The sequence below is a fragment of the Panthera leo genome, chromosome B3 (genome assembly GCF_018350215.1).
Source record: "Panthera leo isolate Ple1 chromosome B3, P.leo_Ple1_pat1.1, whole genome shotgun sequence".
Classification (NCBI taxonomy): domain Eukaryota; kingdom Metazoa; phylum Chordata; class Mammalia; order Carnivora; family Felidae; genus Panthera; species Panthera leo.
Genome location: NC_056684.1, coordinates 51989878 through 52014590, shown reverse-complemented (window position 1 = coordinate 52014590; position 24713 = coordinate 51989878). Strand labels below are relative to the sequence as shown.

General features: G+C 41.4%; 2 protein-coding genes and 1 pseudogene across 2 annotated transcripts in view; 1 reads left to right on the top strand and 2 right to left on the bottom strand.

Moving 5' to 3' along the window:
* The window catches only part of BCL2L10 (BCL2 like 10), an 81925-nt gene extending 66374 nt beyond the window's left edge, over positions 1-15551 (bottom strand). The window contains exons 1-2 of the mRNA XM_042942009.1: positions 15025-15551; positions 11753-11871 (exon numbers count right to left, since the gene is read on the bottom strand). Coding sequence (XP_042797943.1) covers positions 11753-11871; positions 15025-15480 — 575 coding nt within the window. The 5' untranslated portion in view covers positions 15481-15551. The remainder of the gene's footprint in view (positions 1-11752; positions 11872-15024) is intronic.
* On the top strand, positions 13081-13175 carry LOC122223317 (annotated as a pseudogene).
* A 7545-nt stretch (positions 15552-23096) lies between the features above and the next one.
* The window catches only part of GNB5 (G protein subunit beta 5), a 49244-nt gene continuing 47627 nt past the window's right edge, over positions 23097-24713 (bottom strand). Inside the window, exon 11 of the mRNA XM_042941996.1 lies at positions 23097-23669. Coding sequence (XP_042797930.1) covers positions 23658-23669 — 12 coding nt within the window. The 3' untranslated portion in view covers positions 23097-23657. The remainder of the gene's footprint in view (positions 23670-24713) is intronic.

Sequence of the window (24713 nt, the reverse complement as noted above, 5' to 3'; positions counted from 1 at the left end):
GTCCCAAATGAAAGGACAGGACAAAATCACAGCAAGAGACATAAATGAAATGGGGATAAGCAATATGCCCAATAAAGAATTTAAAGTAATAATCATAAAAATACTCACTGGACTTAAGAAAAGAGAGGAGGATCTCAGGAAGACCCTCAACAAAGAGAAAATATAAAAAAGAACCAATTAGATATTAAAAACCTAATAACTGAAATGAAAAATACACTATAGAGAATAAATAGACTACAGATCAGAAAAAAAAAAAAAAAAACCCAGAAGAACAAATCAGCAATTTGGAAGACAGAGTAATGGAAAACAATCCAGCTGAACAAGAGAAAGAAAAAAATAATAAAAAATGAGCATAGATGAAGGGAACTCTGCAACACCATCAAGCATAGGAACATTTGTATTATAGAGATCCCAGAAAGAGAAGAGGGAGAAAATGGGGTAGAAAATGTTTTTGAAGAAATAATAGCTGAAAAGTCACCTCATCTGGGAAGGAAATAGAAATCGAGATGCAGGACACATAGAGAGCCCCCAACAAAATCAACCCAAGGAGGTCCACACCAAGACACATGATAAGTAAAATGGCAAAAAGTAGTGCTTAAGAAAAAATTTTAACATCAATAAGAGAAAAAGAAAACCGTTGCCTCCAAGAGAAACCCATAAGCTATTATCTGATTTTTCAGCAGAAACTTTGTAGGTCAGAAGGGTTGCAAAAATGCAACCAAGAATAGCCTACCCAGGAGGCTCCCATCCAGAACAGATGGACAGATAAAAACTTTCCTAGCCCAACAAAAGTTGAAAGAATTAATCACCCTAAACCAGTCCTGTAAGAAATATCAAAGGTGACTCTTTGAGTGGAAAGGAAACACGATAAGCAGGAGTAAGAAAAGTGGGAAATACAAAAGCAGTCAAATCATGTACATCTATAAAAATCAGTCAAGGTATTCACAAAAAAAAGGACATAGAGTCTGAAACCATATACTTAAAACATGGGGGAAGGAGTAAAAATTTAGTGCTTTTATTTTTTTTTTTTTTTTTTTTCAACGTTTTTAATTTATTTTTGGGACAGAGAGAGACAGAGCATGAACGGGGGAGGGTCAGAGAGAGAGGGAGACACAGAATCGGAAACAGGCTCCAGGCTCCGAGCCATCAGCCCAGAGCCTGACGCGGGGCTCGAACCCACGGACCGCGAGATCGTGACCTGGCTGAAGTCGGACGCTTAACCGACTGCGCCACCCAGGCGCCCCAATTTAGTGCTTTTAGAATGGGTTCAAACTTAAACAACCATCAACTTAATATAGACTATTACATACACAAGATGTTATATATACACCTAATGGTAACCACAAATTAAAAACTGGTAGTAGATATGCAAAAAAACAGAGAAAGGAATTCAAGGAGATCAGTAAAGAAAGCTAGCCAACCAAGAGAGAAGAGAACAAAAAGAAACAGAGAAGAACTAGAAAAATAACCATAAACAAGTAACAAAAAGGCAGTAAGTACACACCTATCAATAATTACTTGGAATGTAAATGGACTAAACTCTCCAATCAAAAGACATAGGGTGACAGAATGGATAAAAAAGCAAGACCTATGCTGCCTACAAAGAGGCTCATTTCAGACCTAATGACATTCAGATTGAAAGTGAAGGGATGTTATATCATTTATTAGGCAAATGGAAGTGAAAAGAAAGCTGGGGTGGGAGTACTTTTATTGGACAAATAGACTTTAAAACAAAGACTGTAACAAGAAACAAAAAAGGACTTTATATAATCATGAAGGGAATGATCCAATAAGATATAATAATTATAAATATTTATGCACCCAACATGGGAGTACCCAAATATATAATGCAGCTATTAACAAACAAAACAAGCAATCAAAAGTAACACATTAACAGTAGGGCACTTTAACACTCCACTTACATCAATGGATAGATCATCCAAACAGAAAGTCAACAAGGAAATAGTAGCTTTTAATGACACAAAGACCAGACGGATCTAACATATATTCAGAATATTCCATCCTAAAACAGGAGAATAAACATTCTTTTCAAGTGCACATAAAACATTCCCCAGAATAGATCACATGTTAGGCCACCAAACAAGTCTCAACAAATTCAAAAAGATAAGTCATATCAGTCATCTTTTCCAAGCACAAAAGTCTGAAACTAGCAATCAACCACAAGAAAAAAATCTAGAAACAACATGAAAATATGGAAGTAACATGCAACTAAACAATGGTTTAACTAGGAAATTGAAGAATTCAAAAAAACATATGGAGACAAACGGAAATGACAATAATGGTCCAAAATCTTTGGGATACAGCAAAAACTATTGGAAGAGTGAAGTTTATTACAGGCCTACATCAAGGAGAAAAATCTCAAATCAGCAACCTAACCTTATTTACCTAAAAGAGATAGAAAAAGAAGAACAAAACCCCAAACCAGCAGAAGGAAGGATAAAAGATTAGAGCAGAAATAAATGGCATAGAAACTAAAAAAAAATGTAACAGATCAATGAAACCAGGAGCTGTTTCTCTGAAAAGATCAACAAAAAGCCAGACTGAGAGAGAGTGCACACATGAGCAAGTGCACACTCAAAATAAAAAATGGAAGAAAAATAACACCACCACAGAATACCAAGGATTATAAGAATATTATGAAAAATTATATGCCAACATATTGGACAACCTAGAAGAAATGGACAAATTACTAGAAACATGTAACCTCCCAAAACTGCATCAGGAAGAAATAGAAAATTTGAACAGATTGAAATTGAATCACTAATTGAAAAACTCTCAAACAGAAGTCCAGGAGCAACCACATGGCTTCACAGGTGAATTCCACCAAACACTTAAAGAAGAGTTAATACAGGGGCATCTGGGTGGCTCAGTTGGTTGAGCATCCGACTTCAGCTCAGGTCATGATCTTGCGGTTTGTGGGTTTGAGCCCACATTGGGCTCTGTGCTGACAGCTCAGAGACTGGAGCCTGCTTTGGATTCTGTGTCTCCCTGTCTCTGCTCCTCTCCTACTTGTGTGCGTTTGCTCGTGCTCACTCTCTCTCTCTCAAAAATAAACAAACACTAAAAAAAAAGAGAAGAGTTAATACCTATTCTTCTCTGTTATTACAAAAAAAAATTGAAGAGGAAAAGAAATTTCCAAACTTATTCTTGGAGGCCAGTATCACCCTAATACCAAACCCAGATAAAGACACAAGAAAACTACAGGTCACTATCTCTGATGAACATAGAAACAAAAATCCTTAACCAAATATTAGCAAACCAACTCCAACAATACATTAAAAACAACCATTCACCAAGATCAAGTGGGATTTATTCCTGGGATGCAAGGTGGTTCAATATTTGCAAATCAATATGATACTTCACATTAACAAGGATAAAAGCCATAGGATCACTTCAATAGATGCAGAAAAAGCATTTGACTAAGTGCAACAACCATTCATGAAAAAACCCCTCAACAAAGTAAGTTTAGACAGAATAATGAAGGCCATATATGAAAAACCCACAGCTAACCTCATCAAAAACTTAGAGTTTTTCCCAACTAAGATTGGGAACAAGACAAGGATGTCCAATCTTACCACTTTTATTCAACATAACACTGGAAGTCCTAGCCACCACAATCAGGTAAGAAATAAAAGGCATCTGCATCCCTTGGGTGGCTCAGTTAGGGGTCTGACTTCAGCTCAGGTCATGATCTTGCAGTGAATTCGAGCCCCACGTTGGGCTGTGTGCTGCCCTTGTGGATGGAGTCGGCTTGGGATTCTCTCTGTCTCCCCTTCTCTCCGTGCTGACAGAGCAGAACCTGGAGCCTGCTTCAGATTCAGGGTCTCCCTCTCTCTCTGCCCCTCCCCTGCTCATGCTAGATCTCTCTCTCTCTCCCTCTTTCTCTTGCTCTCTCAAAATAAACATAAAAAATAAAAAAATAAAAGGCATCCAAATTGGTAAAGAAGTAGTATAACTCTATTTGCAGATGACATGACAGTATATATAGAAAACCCTAAAGAATCCACCAAAAAAAAGTACTGGAACTGATAAATGAATTCAGTAAAGTTGCAGGATACAAAAATCAATACACAGAAATGCACTATATTTCTATACACTAATAATAAAGTAGCAGAAAGAGAAATTAAGACAACAGTACCATTTATAATTACATCAAAAATAAAATACCTAGGAATAAACTTAACCAGAGAGGCGACTTGTACTCTGAAAACTATAAAACACTGATGAAAGAAACTGAAGAGGACACAAATGGAAAGATATTTCATGCTCATGGATTGGAAGTATATTGTGAAGATGTCCGTACTCCTCAAATCAATCTACAGATTTAATGTAATCCCTGTCAAAATACCAACAGCATTTTTCACAGAACTAGAACAAATAATTCTAAGATTTGTGTGGAATCATAAAGAGAGCCAAAGCAATCTTGAGGAAGAAGAACAAAACTGGAGCGACCACAATCCCAGATTTCAAGATATACTGTAAGGGCACTTGGGTAGCTCAATTGGTTAAGCATCCAACCTCATCTCAGGTCATGATGTTGTGTTACATGGGTTCGAGCCCTGCATCAGGCTCTGTGCTGACAGCTCAGAGTCTGAAGCCTGCTTCAGATTCAGTGTCTTCCTCTCTCTCTCTCTGCCCCTACCTGACTTGTACTCTCTGTCTCTTCAAAGTAAATAATCATTTAAAAAAAAAAAAAAAAAGGAAAGAAAGAAAGAAAGAAAAAGATATACTGCAAAGCTTAGTAATCAAAACAGTATGGTACTGGCACAAAAACAGATACATAGATCAGTGGAACAGAATAGAGAGCCCAGAAATAAACCCATGATTATATGGTCAATGAATCTATGACAAAGGAGGCAGGAATATGCAATGAGGAAAAAGACAGGCTCTTCAACAAATAGTGTTGGGAAAACTGGACAGCTACATGCAAAAGAATGAAACACAACCACTTTTTTACACCACACATAAAAATAAACTAAAAATGGATTGAAGACCTAAATGTGAGACCTGAAGCCATAAAAATCCTAGAAGAGCACAGGTAGTAATTGCTCTGACATTGGCAGTAATAACTTTTTCTAGATATGTCATCTGAAGCAAGGGAAACAAAACTATTGGGACTACATCAAAATAAAAAGCTTTTGCATAGCAGAGGAAACAACAAAACAAAGACAACCTACTGAATGGGAGAAGATATTTGCAAATGAAATCTATAATGGTTTAGTATTTAAAATATTCAAAAACATATGCAACCCAACACCAAAAAAAGCAAATAAGCCAATTAAAAATGGGCAGAAGACAACAGACATTTCTCCAAAGAAGACATCCAGATAGCCAACAGACATGTCAAAAGATGCTCATCATCACTAATCATCAGAGAAGTGCAAATGTAAACCACAGTGAGAAATCACCTCACACCTGTCAGGATAGTTGAAATAAAAAACCAAGAAACAACAGTGTTGGTGAGGATGTGGAGAAAAAGATACTCTTCTGCATTGTTGGTGGGAATGCACTGGGTTAAGCACTGTTGAAGACAGTAGGGAAGTTCCTGAAAAAATTAAAAATAGAAATACCATATAATGTAGTAATTCCACTACTATTTACCCAAAATATACAAAAACACTAATTAGAAAAGATAGATGCACCCCGATGTTTACTTGTAATACTCAAGATACGGAAACAACCCAAGTGTTTAGATGAATGAATAAAGATGTGGTGTGTGTATATGTATGTATACATACATACACAACAGATTACTCAGCCATAAAAAAGAGTGAAAACCTGCTATTTCCAACAACATGGATGGATCTAGAAAGTATAATGCTAAGTGAAAGAAGTCAGACAAAGACAAATACCATATGATTTCACTCACGTGGAATTTAAGAAACACAACAAATGAAAAAAGAAAAAAAGAGGCAAAAGACAGAATCTTAAATACAGATTACAAACTGATGGTTACAGAGGGGAAGTTATGGAAGGATGGGTGAAATAGGTGAAGGGAATTAAAAGTACATTTATCATGATGAGCACTGAGTAACATATAGAATTGTTGAATCACTATGTTGTACACCTGAAACATTGTATGTTAATTATGCTGAAATTAAGCAATAATATTTTTTTTAAAAAACCTAAAATAACCCTTGGGGCTCCTGGGTGGCTCAGTCAGTTAAGCATCTGACTTCAGCTCAGGTCATGATCTCACAGTTCGTGGGTTCGAGCCCTGCTGTGCTGACAGCTCAGAGCCTTGAGCCTGCTTCAGATTCAGAGCTCCCTCTCTCTCTGCCCTGCCCCTACTCACACTCTGTCTCTCTCGGTCTGTCTCTCTCAAAAATAAACATTAAGAAAAAAATTTTTTTAAAAATTATAAAACAACCCCCCCCAAAAAATACAAAAAATACATCCTGGAATTGATAGCTGTGTAGTTGGGAAAACAAGCAAGAAGATGATAGAGGCAAATAGCGTCCTAAAAAACTTCAAGTTTACAGGGAAGGTAAAACTGGAAGAAAATGGAGTTTGAAGCAAACAACATTTACCCAGAAGTGCCCCCCTAGATTCTAAAAATTCAGGAAGAACTTGAGAGAAGATAGTAACATATTTTTCTTCCATAACAGACATATCATTCTTACGAGTAGGCAACAGACTAAGCAAAAATTTAAGGGTCCCAATGCTTTACTGGCTTATGGGAAAGATCATCACTTGAAAATGCACTTTAACTCAGCACTCCAAAAGTGCCTTGAATGGTCACATTCATCAGTAGCACATCATGATAATCCTCTTCCTCTTAGGAGCCCAAACTACTTAGTTTATGGAATAAAGCAGCCACATGCTAAAAACAATGAGAAGATGATTTGTCTTGAAGTTAGATACTGTAGTAAAAACACACTCTCCCAGTGTGCCTGCATGGCTCAGTTGGATAAATGTCCAACTCTTGGTTTCAGCTCGGGTCATGATCTCATTGTGAGTTCAAGCCCTGCGTCAGGCTCTGCACCATTAGTGCAGAGCCTGCTTTGGATTCTCTCTCCCAAAATAAACAAACTTAAAACAACAACAACAACACTCTCCCAAAGTGGAATGCCTCATAACTCAGCAATGTCAGTGATGCTCACCTTTAGGATATTGTTTCTTACTACAGATAATTAACACGTGTGTCTAATCCTTAATTTACTCAAAAACCCTGACAGGTCCTAGATTAAATTATCATTTGAGCAATGGCTCCATGACTCCACCCTCCTAAAATGCTGTGAAAAGTGAAAGAAAGGGCTGGAAGAAAGGAAGGCCATCAACCAAAATCAAGGGAATTTTCTAGTACATAGAAAACAACTATCACACACATTCACTAACCTATACAATTAACCAAGACAAGAGTGAGAAATATTAGGAAAGAAACATTAGCTAGAACTATTGAGTGTTCATAATAGCCGGATTTAGAATCTAATTCAATTTCTTACTGTTTCTCCACATTCCATCCTACCCCAAATCTCTGACCTCTGTCCTGTGAGGTCTTCTCTTCCAGGCAGGCTCTCTCCATGCACTGAACACACCCCAGATGAGGAAAAGTCTCATTTAATAGTGTCCACAAAAATCTTAAAATTGAGTCCTGTTACTTTCACTGTTAGGTCAGGTCTGGGTCATTCTCCTGAACTTAAAATAGGGTCACATAGGGAGGAGTCAATCTCACCAGAACCACAAGGTCTAAGAACAAAGCAGGGGTAGTTTCCCCTAAGAAAACTGAGGGTGTTAGGGGAAATGGGGAAGACAAAATACCCTCTCTAGATTCTATTCGCAATAGCCATGGAACGCAAAGTGTTGGAAGACACCTAAGAACACAGAACCTATTTGAAGGAAATCCTAAGAGACCAAAAAAAATGAAGCAAGAGTTTATGTTCTTAGAAGGAAAGACAAAATGTTGTAAAGATACTTATTTCCAAATTAATCTATAATCCATTCCCATTCTAATAAAAATCCTAAAGCAGTGTCTGAATGGATTCTTTATAAAGGGTTTTTCAGAACTCACTTTAAACAATTCACAAAAATTGCCAAGCATATTTTTAATGTTTATTTTTGAGGGGGGTGCAGCAGAGAGAGAGACAGAGACAGAGAGAGACAGAGACAGAGACAGGATCTGAAGTGGGCTGTGTGCTGACGCCTGGGACAGAACAGCGAGGCAGAGCCAAATGTTCTGAAGACGAAGGGTTCATAAGACTAGTCACAAGAGCAGGTCCAGTTTTAGTAATAGCCAGGAAGGCCTGGAGGGATACCATACTATTTTTTGAAACCACGTATTTAGTATTTTCGTTAGGTTGTGTAAATACCATCTCAAGCAAATGCCAAATGGAAGAACAAGGAACACCAAGGCTGTTTCCTATTCCAGCCACACTATCAGTGGCCATGACGATGCCAGTCAGCCAGTGTTACCCAGATTACTGTTATCCACATCAATTTGTACAACGTTCCAGACAGTTTTGGTTGCTAGAATCAGTGCACTGACTGAAACCAGCAAAGGCTGGACAACAAAGTTCTTCCAAAATAATTGCAAATACCACCCTTTTGGACATTAGTGCCTGTAGTTTTTCTCCTTGGGCATGCCAGTTTCTTAGTTCTAGTACTGCAGAAATGGGATTCAGGCCAGCAGCTTCAGTTAGTGTAGATGGAATGACTTCCATTACAGCTGCATTAGAACACAGGATTCCATACCACTCAATGTTCATGGATATTCTGTTAACCATAGTGCCAACTCTGTTTCTGGAGTACCACCTCTCATAAAAGCTCTCGCCTCACTGAACAGCAAATAACACATAGGGCATCATGAATGGAGCACTCAGCTTCTTCAGTCACCATTTTTTAGAACCATGCACAATTAGAACTTTTTCCCAGTGATCTTGAACAGTTTTATCCCCTCAGCCAGCTCAGCAAAATCTACCATGTTACCGGTGAATTGGTCAATATGAGCAACTGGCTTGGATCCAGTTGTCTAACAGATGACGTCAGTGTCTTCTCTTCCAATATCCCTAGCCACCATGATCGTCCTTTGTTCAGGAAATGTAATGCAAGATCACAGAGAGCATCTCTTAAGAATAGACTTCTATAGGAGAACGTTACAACCGGTTTTAAAAATTTGCTTCACTGAATTTAGAATACAGGCTCTCTCTTCTTAGCACTGGGCCCACCTGGGCATATCAAAAACTACTATGTGATTATCTTTATCTGTTTTGGGAGCAGATAAGGAAAACTGAATAAGCCCAATCTTAGCCTTTTCAACTCTGGTTAGCTCATCTTTTGGGTGAGAACCAGCCCTTCCACCAACTTGCAGTCATCATTTGTCCCACCCAGTTTCTTTATATATTTAAGCTATGTATAGTTTATATATAAACTATACATACATAACTATACATATAGCATATCTATACATACATAAAAACATTTATTTAAACTAAAACAAAACTGATCACCCATTCCCTGTCCCTGGTAACTACCAACCTGGTATCAATGATGTTGGTTTTTTTTTTTTTTCAATTTTTCAGTTTTTTTTTATTATACCTATAAGAGATCATCAGTATTTGTCTTTCTTCATCAGACTATATTTTACTTGGCACAATGCCCTCAAGGTTTAACTACTTTGGTATCTGTAAGATCTACACCAGTAGCAGTGGCTGAGTCAGTCATTCACTTCCTTCACTGCATTTCCACTTACTGGACAAAGCAGACTTAAACACAGAAAACCTTTGAGATCAATGAAGTGGCTGCAATATTTAAGTTTCTCTGTCACCTAGTTCCATGGGTCAAGACGTGTTAAGATTTCAATATACCCTCCTTTTCCAATTCCTTCTGGAATGCCTTGGAAAGGATGGTTGGGTGAATCCTTTTCTGAAAAAGCTTGATACTCAAGTCTAAGAAAACCAGCAGTGATGACCACCAGTGTGGTGCCACCTCATGCTTCTTTATCTTGAGCCTCAGACAGCTTCCTCAGCCTTCTGGCTGCCGGATACAACACTTACATTTGTGTCAGAATGGTGGTGCCATCAGTCGTAATGGTCAAATCACCTTTCCCATCTTTAATCTTTTTATCCTTTTGGTCCCAGTCTTGTTCTGATAGCATCAGCAACAACTTTCGCCATGGAGAAGTTCAAGTAGATTTGGGTTAGCTTGCTGTGGTCCTCATAGGTGCTTTTCTTGGGGCTGCTAGCAGCCCTGGTAAGCACTGGCTCCAGAGTACCCCTGTTTGGATATGGCAAGCTTAGCGGGTCTGGGTGGGCTCAGAAAGGACAGATGGATGTGGATTCCGGCTCGCTACAGAATAATGGTGAGCCCTGTGAACCACTAAAGTGGATTAGAACAGGTCACTCCAAAATATAAAACTTTGGCATATTATTTTGAACTGAAGGCAACCGAGAAATAGCACATACAGGAAGGGCTCTCTGCCCTCCACTTTTCTGCCTATAAGTATGGCATAAATTTTCTGTGAGAAAGGTGCCCTTTTTGTAAAGATTTTTTGAAGTAATCTCTATCCCTAATGTGGGGCTCAAATGCAAAACCCTGAGATCAAGAGTTGCACGTTCTACTGACTGAGCCAGCCAGGTGCCCTGAGAAACGTGCCCTCTTATACCAGGAAGGGGAAAAAACTCATCATTGGAGAAGGTAATCCACACCAAGAACCATCTGTGTGAACTTGACTAAAATAACCCTTATCTTCCACTGGTTTTCCCCCATCTATTTCCTAGTCACTTTCCCCAGAATATACCACCTCTAGAAGTCCAACCCCTTTCCTTTGCCTACTTGTTTCACAACTTATCACTCTTTGTTAAAATGGTAAGTCCTGAATCTACACACTTCTTTGAAGTTTTCACTTTTCTATAAAGTCTCCTGTAAAAACAGCAAATAAGATCCATATATTTTTCACTTGTTAATCAGTCTTGTGTCTGCTAAATTCACAGTCCTCAGCTGGAGAACCTAAGAGGGTAAAGTTTTCCTCTCCATCACCTTGCAGGTGGTGGATTAACTGCAGAGTAGAAGGTGGAAGAAAAGAACTTCTTATGAGCTTGTGCATTGATTCAACATTTAAAATACAGAATTATATGTATATTTTAAAAGACAGTAAAAGAAAATTTTCATCCATTCAAGTTACTCCTAAGAATAATGTCTTATTGAATTCCAAAGAAAACAAACATTTTTAAAAAGATATATAAATTTATTAAAAATCTAAAGATAGTTAACAATTTATTGAAGTCAGAAAAATATATAAAATCTAGAAAGGTAGAATTAGTAATTAGGTTTCAAAGGATTTAGAGAGAATTCCTTATAAAAGTTTTAAATATTACATTCCTTGTCAAACTGGGACTTGGAGGGCTTTTGGTATTTCACCCCTGACAGACTGCCTTGATGAATCAGTCAGCAGAAGCACATGAAATTGTGGACACATATTCACTCTTATCCAAATGTAGCAAAAAGCACCATGTTCCCTACTAAATAAAATTTGTAGTTTCTTCTGCAATTCTTTAGAGCAATGAGCCTTGAGAATCCATTTCCCCCAAAGAAGAGCCATTTGTACCTTTGTCCTAATACCTCTGATACTTGCCAGGAGTTAAAACTCTGAGTCATCACCACAGGACTCCTCAGATAAATGCAGGTGAAAATGTCTCAGAGCATGGTTTACTCTGTTCTATTCTCTCACATCTCAAATTCAGTTGGCTGGTCACAGTTAGGCAGGTAGAAATGGGCTAAAAATGTTAGAACTCACGATAATCTTCTCCAGAAGTAGATTAAGATCATTACTGTAAAGCATGACAGAAAAGCCTGGACCAGCAGTCTTCTCCAAGAAGATGGCAGCATGGGTGAGAAGAAGAGACAAAAGCCATCCTACAAGGGGGAGGGAGAAGGGGAATTAGATGGCTTCATAATGCCCCACATCTGAACTCAATAAAACACACTGGAGCTTCGGATTCAATAGTAAGATAACTCCCGAATTTAACAAGTAGAAAAAAGTAAATACTGACCAGGAGGCAACTTGTACTTAGGAACTTTTGAGTTAGGATTTGTAAGAAATAGTCCAACATAGAACAAAGAAGGAAATAGGAGACACTTAACTATGTCACAGAACGAATACTCCTCTTTTGACTTGTTTTCAAAAGCTAAGAGGATACCAATCTCCCTTCCCACCAAATAATCTAATGAAAAATGGGTGGAGGACCTGAACAGACATTTCTCCAAAGACATCCAGATGGCCAACAGACAGGAAAAGATGCTCAACACCACTAATCATTAGGGAAAATGCAAATCAAAATCATGAGAGGTCACTTCACCACAGTCAGAGTGTCTAGTATCAAAAACATAAAATAACAAAAGTTGCTGAGGGTGTATAGAAAAGAGAACTGTTGGTGGGAATGTAAATTGGTGCAGCACTATAGAAAACAGTGTGGCAGTTCCTCCAAAAATTCCAAAATTGAAATGTCATAGGACCCTGAAGTTCCACTTCTGGGTATTTACCTGAAGAAAAAAAACCATTAATTCAAAAAGAGATATGCACCCCTATGTTCATTACAGCAGTATTTACAATAGCCAAACTACAGAAGGACTCCAGTGTCCATCGACGAATGAATGGATAAAGGCAATGTGGTATGTATACAAAATGGAATATTACTTAGCCATAAGAAAGAATGAGATCTTGCCATTTGCATCAACATAGATAGGCCTAGAGGGCATTATGCTAGGTGAAATAAGTCAGAGAAAAGACAAAAAACATCATTTCATTTATATGTGCAATCTAAAGAACAAAAGAACTCAACAAACACAGAAATAGACTTATAAACACAGAACACAAAGTGGTGGTTGTGAGAGGGGAGCAGGGTGGGGAAATAGGCAAAATAGGTCAAGGGGATTAATAGTTATAAAATTAAACAAAACAGGAACGAAAGGTAGAGCACAGAGAATACAGTCAATATTTAATAGCTTTGTATGGTGACAGACTTATGTTGAGAATTCCATAATGTAATTGCTGAATCACACTGTCATATACCTTTAAACTAATATAATATTGTATGTCAACTATACTTCAATTTTTTTAAAAAAGTGCTTGCTTTGGCAACACTTATATTAAAACTGGAAGATTAGCACGGCCTCTGGGCAAGGATGACACGTAAATTCATGAAGCATTCCGTATTTTAATCACTATAGTATACATCTGAGTTAATGTGCATCTAACACCGTATGTTAATTACACTGGAATTTTAAATGAAAAAGATAAAAATAAAAAAAATTCAAAGAATAAAAAACCTAAGAGGAAGGTAGACTATCACACTCTTTCCTGAGCAAAGGGCAGATGCCACTTGGGAAACTGGCAAATCACTAGGTTGAAAACTATCACCTAAGACAATAAAGCAAGCAGCTCCATTCAGAGAAAGAGAGAGGAAAGGAATGGAAGTCCAGATAGTGGCATTTTAACTGTAGGGGAGAGGTGTGGGCATGTCCCTTTTACACAGTTGGGGGAATAGGAGCTTCTTGATGTTAAAGGATTATTCCTTAGTCAATGTTATTTAGCCAAAATGAAAATAATGACCTCCTCCCAGTTTCCTCTTGAAGTGCAGAGGGTCCTCAGGGGCCAAATGCCTTCTTAAGACAAATGGCTCAGGTGGGCTTCTTAGGGATCATAGGCTTGGATGGTTGAAGACCAGCACACACACCAGTAAGAATGCAGGAACTAACACCTCAAGTTGTTCATCTAAGGTCAAGGTTCTGATTCAGATACTACCTCTCCTCCACAGATAGAAGCCAATTCACCACCACAGGTGATGCCAACTGCCAACAGGAGTCTAAATTTCCTGCAGGGTCTTCCTTAACTCTCCGGATTTTTTTAATGTTTATTTTTGAGCGCCCGCACGCGTGCGCGTACACATGCGCGGACGCGCACACACACACACACACACACACACACACACACACACACACACACACACAGAGTGGGGGGAGGGGCAAAGAGAGAGGGAAAGAGAGGATCTGAAGGGGCTATGTACAGACAGCAGAAAGACTGATGCCAGGCCCGAACTCACTTGATGCAAGGCCCAAACTCACTAGCCGTGAGATCACTACCTGAGGAGAAGTCAGCCTCTTAACCGACTGAGCAACCCAGGCGCTCCTCTTGGATTTTGTTTTAATTGTTGGTTTTAATAGTTTGGTTATATTTATTCTGTAACCTGGGTCACTACAGTCCTTGATTCAACTTCAGTAGAAAGAGAGGAAAGGAACAGTTTAGCTCAGAAATCGAGAGGCATGCTACCCTCTTACTGAAGGGTGGTGGGCTTTCCTTGATCATTAAATCGATTTAGGAGCTGCAAGGCTGCCCCTCTAGCTCACACCACAAATCAACGACCTACAGCTGAAAGCCAGAGCACCTGGTTATCATCCAATTAAGGGCTGGGTGCAGTGGATTAGAGTTAAGGAATCCAGAGACAATACCACCATTGGGTGCCTGCATACACTTCAACACCCCTGGCCTCCGCTCCTCCCGAGAGGTGTTGGGAGCTCAGCCACGGGATGCTTTTTCATTCTTAACGTTTTAGGCTGGTGCTCTCCAACCTGCAGCGCTGTGGGGCCTGTCTCTCCAAAGGTTTAATAGGCAGAGGAGAAAGAATCCACCTGGCCCAGGGTCACTCCACTGCTGCTGACTCTATCAGTTTGGGGATCTCTCTATGAGCAAAGCATCCAGACCCAACGCGGGCGCATCCTAAAACCCCTAGGACCCTGCAAGGGTAAGGCCCAAGTGTGCAAACCAGCTTGTGCACCGCTGCTTCATAATGAGCTAATAAGACAGCCGGCTAGCAAGGGCGGTTTCTACCCATCTGTCATCACCAAGAGAGGAGAAAGCCGGACTTTACACAAAATGTCCTCGTCGTGCTGAAAGGAACGTCCCATCAGGCTGACGCCGTGCGGTCCCTCCCGGTGCTGGCCACGTGGGCGCGTCCCTGGCTGCCTGCCCGGTCCCCACACCCCAGGTACCCCCCCTCCCCCCCGCCTCACCCAGCCGTCGTGAGCCTCCAGCCAGGCCCGATGCCGTCCGGTGAGCCGATTGCAGAGCAAAGCCACCAGGTGCTGGCAGTCCTGGCCAACGTTGGTCTCCCACTCCAGCTCCTGTTGCTGGCCCGGCGTCAGGTTCAAGTAGGTCCCCGGCGGCGGTCTCTCCAGCAGCGTCCCCGCGAAGGTCAAGAGCGCTACCACATGGCCCCAACTGAGGGTTTGGGGGTTGGAGAGTAAATCCCGCTCCAACCGCGCCACCAGTTCCACGCGGTTTCCGCGGTAGCCGCGGTAAGCCGACAAGAAACGCTGGTGGCGCTGCCGTATCTGGGCGGCCAGGTAGCGCAGCACCGCGGCCTCGGGCGTGGACGGCGTCCGCGCGGGGCTGCCGGGCTCCCGGGCGCAGTACTCCAGGTAGTCAGTCAGTAGCTGCGCCGTGCGCTCCCTCAACGCATCAGCCATGACCTAACCCCTGCCGGGGGCCCGACCCGACGCTGTTTTCTAGGCCTGGCTGCGCCTCCGCCCAGGGAGGGGCCGGCACGCCCCTCCGGGATTCCGCCGGGCAGTTGTTTTTCTAGGTCTGGAGAGGAGGCTTTGATGGGAATCCCGTGTGCACCTGTTCTGGTCCCAAAGGCCAGGCCCAGTGGTGTGCACGCGTTCGCAGAGCGATCAGAAACAGAGTGAGACTTCTTTGGGCTTACTGTTTAGCTCTGGGCCTGGGGACTAAGAACCCGGAGGGGACAGTCTGGGAAGTTGGGCTAGATTTTTGCCTCCTCATTTTAAGAAGAAATTGACGAAGGCTACACATAGCGCTCCACTGACGACTCCCTTGCAAGGATTATCAGCATCTCCCGATTGGACAGAAGCATCCAGGTGTATGTTGGAGATACCCTTCTTTGGATCTGGCATATGCGGCAGGAAAAAGGATAAGTCTCCTGCAGGCTGCTGGAGTGCCAATGCTGGCTGTATTTGTTCATTCAGAGCCTGTTAGCACAGGAGATGTAATGGAGAACAAAGCACGTGGTCCCTGTTCTCAAGAACCCTAGTGATGAAACAAAGAAAGAAGCCATCACAGTAGGGTTTAATTATCACTATAGTGGGATTGGTTCAGTACTCAGCTCCAGGATAGTGGCTGCTTCTGGTACCTACCGTTCTTATATTGCATAGAATTGTCTTTACTTTTTATTGGTCAATTCCTCATTATTCCGATCCCATATTTTAGTTAATACTTCTTATATTAACCTTTCTCTGTTCATGATACTGTATGGCTTCTTTCTCCTGATTGGACCCAGACTGATCCAGAATTGGTATCCTCATTGAAAATTCTGGGGGTTCAGTGGTCTGGAGGATGTTGAAATATCCCATTCAGGGTGAAAGATGAGTTTCCTGCATCTTGTATCACTTATAAGAAAAAAGAGGTACGACACCTGGTAGGTCCTTTTGGATTTTGGAGGCAACATACACCACATATGAGTGTGAATTCAACCCATCTATACAGCCTAGTGGATTGGGGAGGACAAGAGAAGGTTCTGTAGCATATGCAGGCTATAGTACAAGCTGGTCTACCACGTGGGTCTTATGATCCAATAGATCCCATGATACTTAATGTGTCAAATAGGGATGCTGTATGTAGCCTCCAGCAAACACCAATAGGAGAATTACAGCACAGACCTCTAGGTTTTCAAAGCAAATCTATGTCCTCTTCTGCAGGTAGCTACTCTTTCAAGAAGCAGGTTCTGGCTTGCTACTGGACCTTGGTAGAAGTTGAATGGCTAACCACAGTACTGACCATGTAACTTGAGCTCTCATGTGAATGTTGTCTGACCTACCTAGACATACATTGGACATACACAGCAGCAATCTGTCATCATGTGTAAATATATATATGCCTGAACTCAGGGGGGGTCCATAAAGTACAAGTAAATTGCATGAGCAGGTGGCTCAGAGTCCTACAACACCAACTCCTGTTGCTTTGCCCCCTCCCTCATTCCATGCCTGTGGCCTCCAAGGGATTGCTTAGGATCAGTTGACTGAGGGACCCATTACAGATGGGTCTATATGATGTGCTGGTACCACATGAGAGTGGACAGCTGTAGCATCACAACCCCACTCAGGGGTGACTGTGAAGACAGTGGTAAAGGAAAATCCTCCCAGTGGACAGGGATTCAAGCCAGATATTTGATTGTCCACTAGGTCTGGAGTGAGAGATGGCCAGAGTACAGATCTACATTGATTCTTGGGCAGTTGCTGAATGATTTGGCTGGATGATCAGGGCCTTGAAAAGAACAGGATTGGAAGATTGGTGACAAGGAAATCTTGGAAAGAGATAATGTGGCCAAATCCCTCTGGATGGGTACAGACTGAAGATATTCATGTCTCATATGAACGCCCCAAAAGGGCAGCCACTGCAGAGCAGACTCAACAATCAGGTAGACAAAATTCTGTGGTCTGTGGATGTCAGAGAGCTTCTTTACCTAGCCATGACAGTGCTTGCTCTAGGGTCTGTGAACAAAGAGGCTATGGGAACAGGAAGAGAGTATGGCAACAATAGAATTCTCCCTACAAAGGTTCAGCTGGCCAGCAGTATTGCTGGGTGCCTGGTGTACCAACGTCAGTGATTTATTTATAGTGAGCCAAATGAATTTTGTGAGAAGGGAGTATAAATCTCTGTACATCAAGCTCTGATTCAAACTGTTTTTGACATCTTAGGGGTTCCCTCATTGAGTTAAATAAATGTTTTGATGTGTGATCATGTTTGATTTGCCAGAGATCCATGATTTTACCTTTTTGAACATTATATTTTAGCAGCAAGCACAGTTTTTTCTTAGATTAGGAGTAGCTTGGGGGTGAGTGGTAAATCTTCTGGCCCTGCCATTGGTTAACTCCTAATAATTATCAGTTGAACCGAACAGAAAATGAACAAATTAACCTCTACACAGAATTTCTGATCCACAGGATGCAAGGAGGCAGTTTGCAGTCAGATTTGGTTAAAATTCGGGCTCTGCCACTTAGAAGCTATGCAGCCATGAGCAACTTATTCAACTCTCCTACGCTCAATTTCCCCATCTAAAAAATGCAAATAATAACCTACCTGCACCATATGGCTGTTACAAGGATTACATGAGTTGGTGCATGCAAGGTGCTTAGCACAGTGCCTGGCACATGGGAAAAGTTCTTTACAGAGAAATTTTTATTGTTAATATGAACTAACCAGGGTTTCCCATGCTCACTCGTCCAACCACTTTTGATTTTTTTTAACGTTTATTCATTTTTTGATAGAAACAGAGCATGAGTGGGGGAGGGGCAGAAAGAGAAGGAGACACAGAATCCGAAGCAAGCTCCAGGCTCTGAACTGACAGCACAGAACCCAACGTGGGGCTCGAACTCACGGACCTTGAGATCATGACCTGAACTGAAATCGGACACCCAACCAAGCCACCCAGACGCCCCTCGTCCAACCACTTTTAACCAAAAATCAAAATGTGACGTGTTGGTGAGTCTTACCTATCTGGTTTCTTTGTTTTGTTTTGTTTTGTAAATACTGAAAATAGCTACAGACTACCTATTTTTTCCATATATTTTTTAACAGCTTAACTGTGATATAATTCACATACCATAAAGTCCACCCTTTTCAAAGTATATAATTCAGTGGTTTTTAGTATATTCCCAGAGTTGTGCAGACATCACTATCTAATTCCCTTACCTCAAAGGAAATCCTATACCCATTGGCAGTCCCTACCCATTCATCCCAACCCGAGCCCTAAGTGGCCACCAATCTATTTTCTGTCTCTGTGGATTTACCTATTCTGAATATTTCATATAAATGGACTCATATACGGCATGGTCCTTTATGTCTGGCTTCTTTTGCTTAGCATAATGTTTTCAAGGTTTATCCATGTTGTGGCATGAATCAGCCCTTCATTCCTTTTTATGGCCGAGTAATATCCCATCATATTGATATGCCGCAGTTTGTTCATCCATACCTCAGTTGTTGAACATTTGAGATGTTCCACTTTGGGCTACTGTGCACATTTGTGTTCAAGTTTCTGTGTGGGCAGGTCTTCATTTCTCTTGGGTACAGACCTAGGGGTGTGAAGATGCCTGTTACTGGGGAGCACAGATGGGTTGACCTCTGGTTCATGGTTCCTGGTTTACAATAAGGTTAAGTATTCACCAGTGATGTATTTGGTTCAAAGATGCATTTTCAATTGTCACCACCTTTGCATAAATGTTCATACCATACTTATATTTAGTTGTTCGTATTTATTTATGCAGTTAAATTAACTAGAGCATCATTCCTGAGCCCATCTCCTCACTAGAGGGTCTGCATCCTTTATACAATGACACAAACATACTAATTTCATTTTTTTCACCAGAAATGGCTGTGAGTCAGCCTACTCTGGAGACTGATCAGTCCTGAAGGCCAGCCTAGCTCCAGCCACGTCCCATCTAGAGAATGAAGGGTCTGTGCTACGCTTTAAAGAGTGACTTGATTTTCTCCTGTCACGGGTGAAAGGGTGAGTGGTTTAGCCTCATGTTCTTGGAAAGGATCCACAGAGACAAAAAGATTCACTGAGAGCTTTCCCCCGACTTGCCTCATCAGAATCCCTGGCCCTGTGCAGTCCTTCCCAGTCCAGATCTCCAGAAACTATATCTATAGTTTTAGGACCCATGTTTTTAACCTGCTATTGACCTGCATGGTTTTTCTCAGCAGGCAGATTTGGGAAATGCAGATCTACACCTCCCTGCTCAGCGAGCTCTATAGGGCTTGGGAGAAAGTCAGCTGGCAGCAATACGGGCCCCAACTCCAACCCCAGTTAACTTAACCTATCTACTGGGATTACCCCAGGATCCTAAGTGGCCCTCATCTGAAAAGATTTTTAGCATTCCACAGGCCCCGGTTGGCCTCTAGCCTTTCCCAACTGCCTCTCTGTGCCCCTTTGGAACCTCCTTTGAGGACCTCTCCTCCAGTTCCTTTCAATGATCCTCATCCCCACCCTCCTTTTTTCCCAAGCTCCTGTGAGGGCCTTACTGCCCTCAGGGGGAGTTCTCACACAGTGGTTCTTGAGAAGGGATCATTAGCCCCATCAGCTGTTTCAAAGTATAGGCCCAATCCTGAGACCCTTTCAGGAGGCCCCCCAAGGTCCAAACTATTTTCATAATTATACTCTTTTTTTGTATTTGTGTCTTTTAAGACTCCCATTCTCTGGGGAGTTATCCAGAGGCTACTGTTATCTGGTAAAAGCATCACCAATGGAATATGGGCTTCTGTATTCTTGTGTTTTACAATTTTCTCAGTTTTAATTTCTAATATGATAATAGATACAATAGATATAATCCACATAACCAAAACTCAATAATTTTTAAGAATGTAGAGGGATCATTAAGACCAAATACCTTAAGAACCACTGGCCCAGATGAATCTCTACTGGATGATAATTACTACTTTGATACATGATTGGGGGCTGCTTAAGGAGGGGGAGGAAATGGGGGGAGGGCTGAAGTGAAGAAAAAGCAAGGGAAGGGAAATAGGACCAGAGGAGATGGAGGCAGGGGGTAGGCATGGGAAAAAGAGAAGGGGGGGGGTAGGAAGGGGTGGTGGGGCAGGAAGGATGGTGGACAGATGGAGGAAACAGGGAACTGTTGTTAAAGATGCGCCAAAGGCTGAGGTAGGTGCTTTACATATTTTAGTGTTCTCCCATTCTACACATGAGGAAACTGAGGCTGAGAAATTCAGGTATCATGTATCCTATGATAGAGGTACAGCTGGGTCTGAACCTAGGTGCACACCCTTTGTCACCTTCCAGTCAGCTGGCCAAGTAACCGTGAGAGTCCGGGGCACAAACACCTTTATGACCTTTTGCTGCCTTTAAGCCACTTGTAATCTAGGGAAGGTGTGGAGGAGGTCAAGGGGTGAAAGAGGGAAGTAGATAGGGAGCGCCTGCCTCTGGTCTCTAGCTCATTCCAGAAGAGGGCTGGCAGCTGGGCCCCACTTCTGCAAGGCCGGCAGCGCCAAAGCAACTGCCTTGATTTCAGTTCACAGGTATTTCCCATAAATGTCCATCACCACACCCCTCCTTACCTGACCCACCCTTTTTGCCTAACCATTCTCTAGCTGTGCACACCCAAGGGTACATTCATATGGACCCTTCACCACAATTGGTTTGGTAGCTTGCCCCCAAATCCTTTAAAAAAAAAAAAAGGAAAGAGAAGAAAAACTGATTAAAAAACTCCACTCAGCCTTATTTTCAATATGCAAAATACAATTTATTACCGGAGTTACCCTGGAGTCCCCACATGGTGTGGTATATTCCAAACCAAGTATTTCATTAATAAATACTAAACAACACCCACTGTGAAATCAAATACTTACGGTGGGCGGTGGTTTACTGCCAACGTGGGTAAGTGAGTGTTCTAGGGAATACGTTCATCATTTTTTTTTTCCCCAAAGCTTTTTTGATTGGAAAGTTATGGGCCATTTTTGCACATATACTGAAGATGCTCTCTGCCTCTCCAAACATAACCTTGAATTTGCCTCCCCATAGTCTAGGTGACTTTTCTTTTGTCCTGTATTCCTTCACTTCTAGGAGGTCCAGGTCAGAGTGCAGAGACACTAAAGGGTCTGTAGGAGAGAGGGAAGGGGATGCTATAACTAGGAGACCAGGAACAAACTCTGGGATGTTCTGGGAGTGCAGCTTGGGAATTCTGTGAGACACACTCAGGGGCCTGACCCTTAATCAGCTGGCAGGAGCTGGCTAGGCCCATTTCCCTGAGCCCTTGCCCAGACTGGATTCCACTGGGCAAGGGGAGAGAAGGTGGCTCATTCTGGGCTCTTTGGAGTCAAGCAGGGGCCTTGTACATTTCTCTCTCTACCCCAAGGCCTGCTGTGTAGTAAAACCCTCAGTAAAATGTTTGCTTGGCAAATGACTGAATCTAACCATTATATTTACTTAAAAATAATTAATGGAAAAGCTAGCCTAGCTTATTTTTGACTGGCCCATTATGATACCTAAACCAGTAGCTTTGAGGGCGGGCCTGGCATACACCCTGATGTTTGCAGGAAGCCCAGGGCCAGACCTGTCTGATGGCCATGCCCTGCTCCAGCTCTCGGAGGGCCTCTCTGAACAGCAGGGCCAGAACTACTACTAGGAGAAGGGCCAGGCTGGAGCAGGGCCAAGAGAGGAGACTGGATGACCAAGGGCCCTCAGCACACAAGCCCAAGGGCACCACAGGACCCCAGACCACCCCCAGGGCAGGCCTCCACCGGGAATGATTTTTGGTGTGTGAGGTGACCTTCTGTTTGATTAAGTAATGCAGGTCATGTTTATGAATGAAAGAAGAGCCCTCAACACCTTAAAAACAAAAAAGGACAAAGGGATCCCATAACAAAAATTCTTGGTGTCTTCCAGAAGGAAATGCTGAATTTCAAATAAAGACAAGGTATTTTTTATGTTATTTTTTCTCAATATAAGAGCAGCAAAGACATTATTACTCAAGACCTATCAGTTAATTTGCATATGTAATTACTTTTTCAATGCAATAAATATGAATATACTTTATATGGATATGATCTACTTTAGCCTGAGTGGATGCTATTAATTCTAGAACATCTACTATTACTAACAGGTTTTTAAATAAGTTTGCGGTCTTGTGTTCCTGCACAGAAAGGTTCTGGTTGCTCTGAGAAGCATTTGTGTCACAAACAGCATTCAGCTTTACTCTTCAATGACAGGAAATATCCTGTCCAAGTGATTGCATCATCACAGAATTCATAAATCAAACATCCTGTCCACTCAATGCCTATCTCTCCTTCATTTAGAACTGTTCACAGAGATGGAAATGTTTGATCTGAAAAAGACACTACCAGACTGAAAAAGAAATTATTACAATAAAAAAATTTTTACAAAGTGATTATGTCCAGGGGCACCTGGGTAGCTCAGTAGGTTAAGCATCCAACTCTTGATTTCGGCTCAGGTCACGATCTCACAGGTTCGTGAGATCGAGCCCTGCATTGGGGTCTGCGCTGACAGCACAGAGTCTGCTTGGGATTCTCTCTCTCTCCCTCTCTCTTTGCCTTTCCCCCACGCATGCACATATACTCTCTCTCAAAATAAATAAATAAACTTAAAAAAAAGTGATTATTTTCCAATTACATTTGGAATTGGAATCTTCTATCACAGACTAGTCAGCACAGTCTGCCTCATGTAGTGCATTAAGATCAGCACTTCTAGAGGAAGGTTCCAAAGACAGTGCACACTGAGAGGAATCAGATTTTAAAGTGCTCTGAAAAGAAATTTCATTTAAGGAAGTACTACAGGATATGTTAAATGCTGAATCCTGTTGGTAATAGAATGAGATGAGACTATATAACTAGAATAACCTTAAAAATGGATAAATTTTAAAAAGTGTTCAAAATGCAAAACACTGTACTTGAAGGTGTCCTAGTGCTGGAGGCTCACACCAGTATCTTTCCAAGGGTGGTAGTTTTAATGGTAATATTGGGGACGCTGAGTGAACTTCAGCCATAGAGTTGCTCCTTTAAGCTAAGTTGCAGTAGCCCTCAGATCCTCTAGAAGAAAGATCTGTTTACATATGATGATTTCAAATTCTACTCTCAGGTGTGCATTGTGAAGAGACGATTAAGCCCAGACCTGCAAAGACACGAACACAAACAGATAATTTGTAGTCCCTTAGTAGTTAATGACTTACAAAACTGGAGTTTAAAGAGAGAAAATCAACATTAAACACACACACACACACTCACACCCCACATCCAAAATAAAGCACTCACATGTCTTGGATGGATTACACCTTACTCCTGGTAACTCAAAGGTACTTCTTTGGACCTATTCCCCCAGCCCCACTTAGTTAATCATCTGAAGGGCATCTGTGCTTTCTTATTAGGGACTTATAACTCTTAGGCTAAGTACCAAAACCATCTGTACCCACACTGAGTACATTAACATGACTACTAATTTAGGAAACTTGCCCAGGAAGATAAAGTCACAGAAAACTTTGTTGTTTTAGGAACTTCACAAAAATCCTTTAATGTATTTATCCTAAGAGTAGATGACTCGACTACTCTCTTTAGAGAAGACCTCTCTCAGGCCAACACAGAGCATCAAAAATGATTGGTTACTTTTCAAGACTGTCTTCAAAATCCTCTTCCTCCCCCAACACTGTTCCAGCAATCTTTAAACTATTATGCCACAAATTTGTCCAATCCTAATTAAATCCCTGCATCTGGTCTTAAACCAGACTCCCCAGCCCTGCACCTCATAAACATCTGTCTTTGTTATCCCCTTCTAAGACTGCCACTAAGATTGTCACGTTTGTGCTTTGTCCCCTAAATTTAGTTTTGCATTATGAACAGGCTATTTTGGAGATATTTCTGGGGAGCCAACATCCAACAAAATCATAGAGCTCTTTGAGAATCTGATGAAAGCCAAGAGGACACTTTTACCAGAAAAACGGACACACATGAAATATGACATATAATTTCAGGAGCTTCATGGGTCCCCTAAAGCCCCCCTGTGGGTCTCACAGGGCTATGTCACCGTGGGATAAGAACCCTGAACTATTGGGGGCACTCTGTGGTTTGCCAAAGGCTAGAATCAGAAGAATCCTACTTGTAGGATCAAAGGGAATCTTTTGGATCACCTACCTCAATTATTACCTCAGTTACATGCTGATAC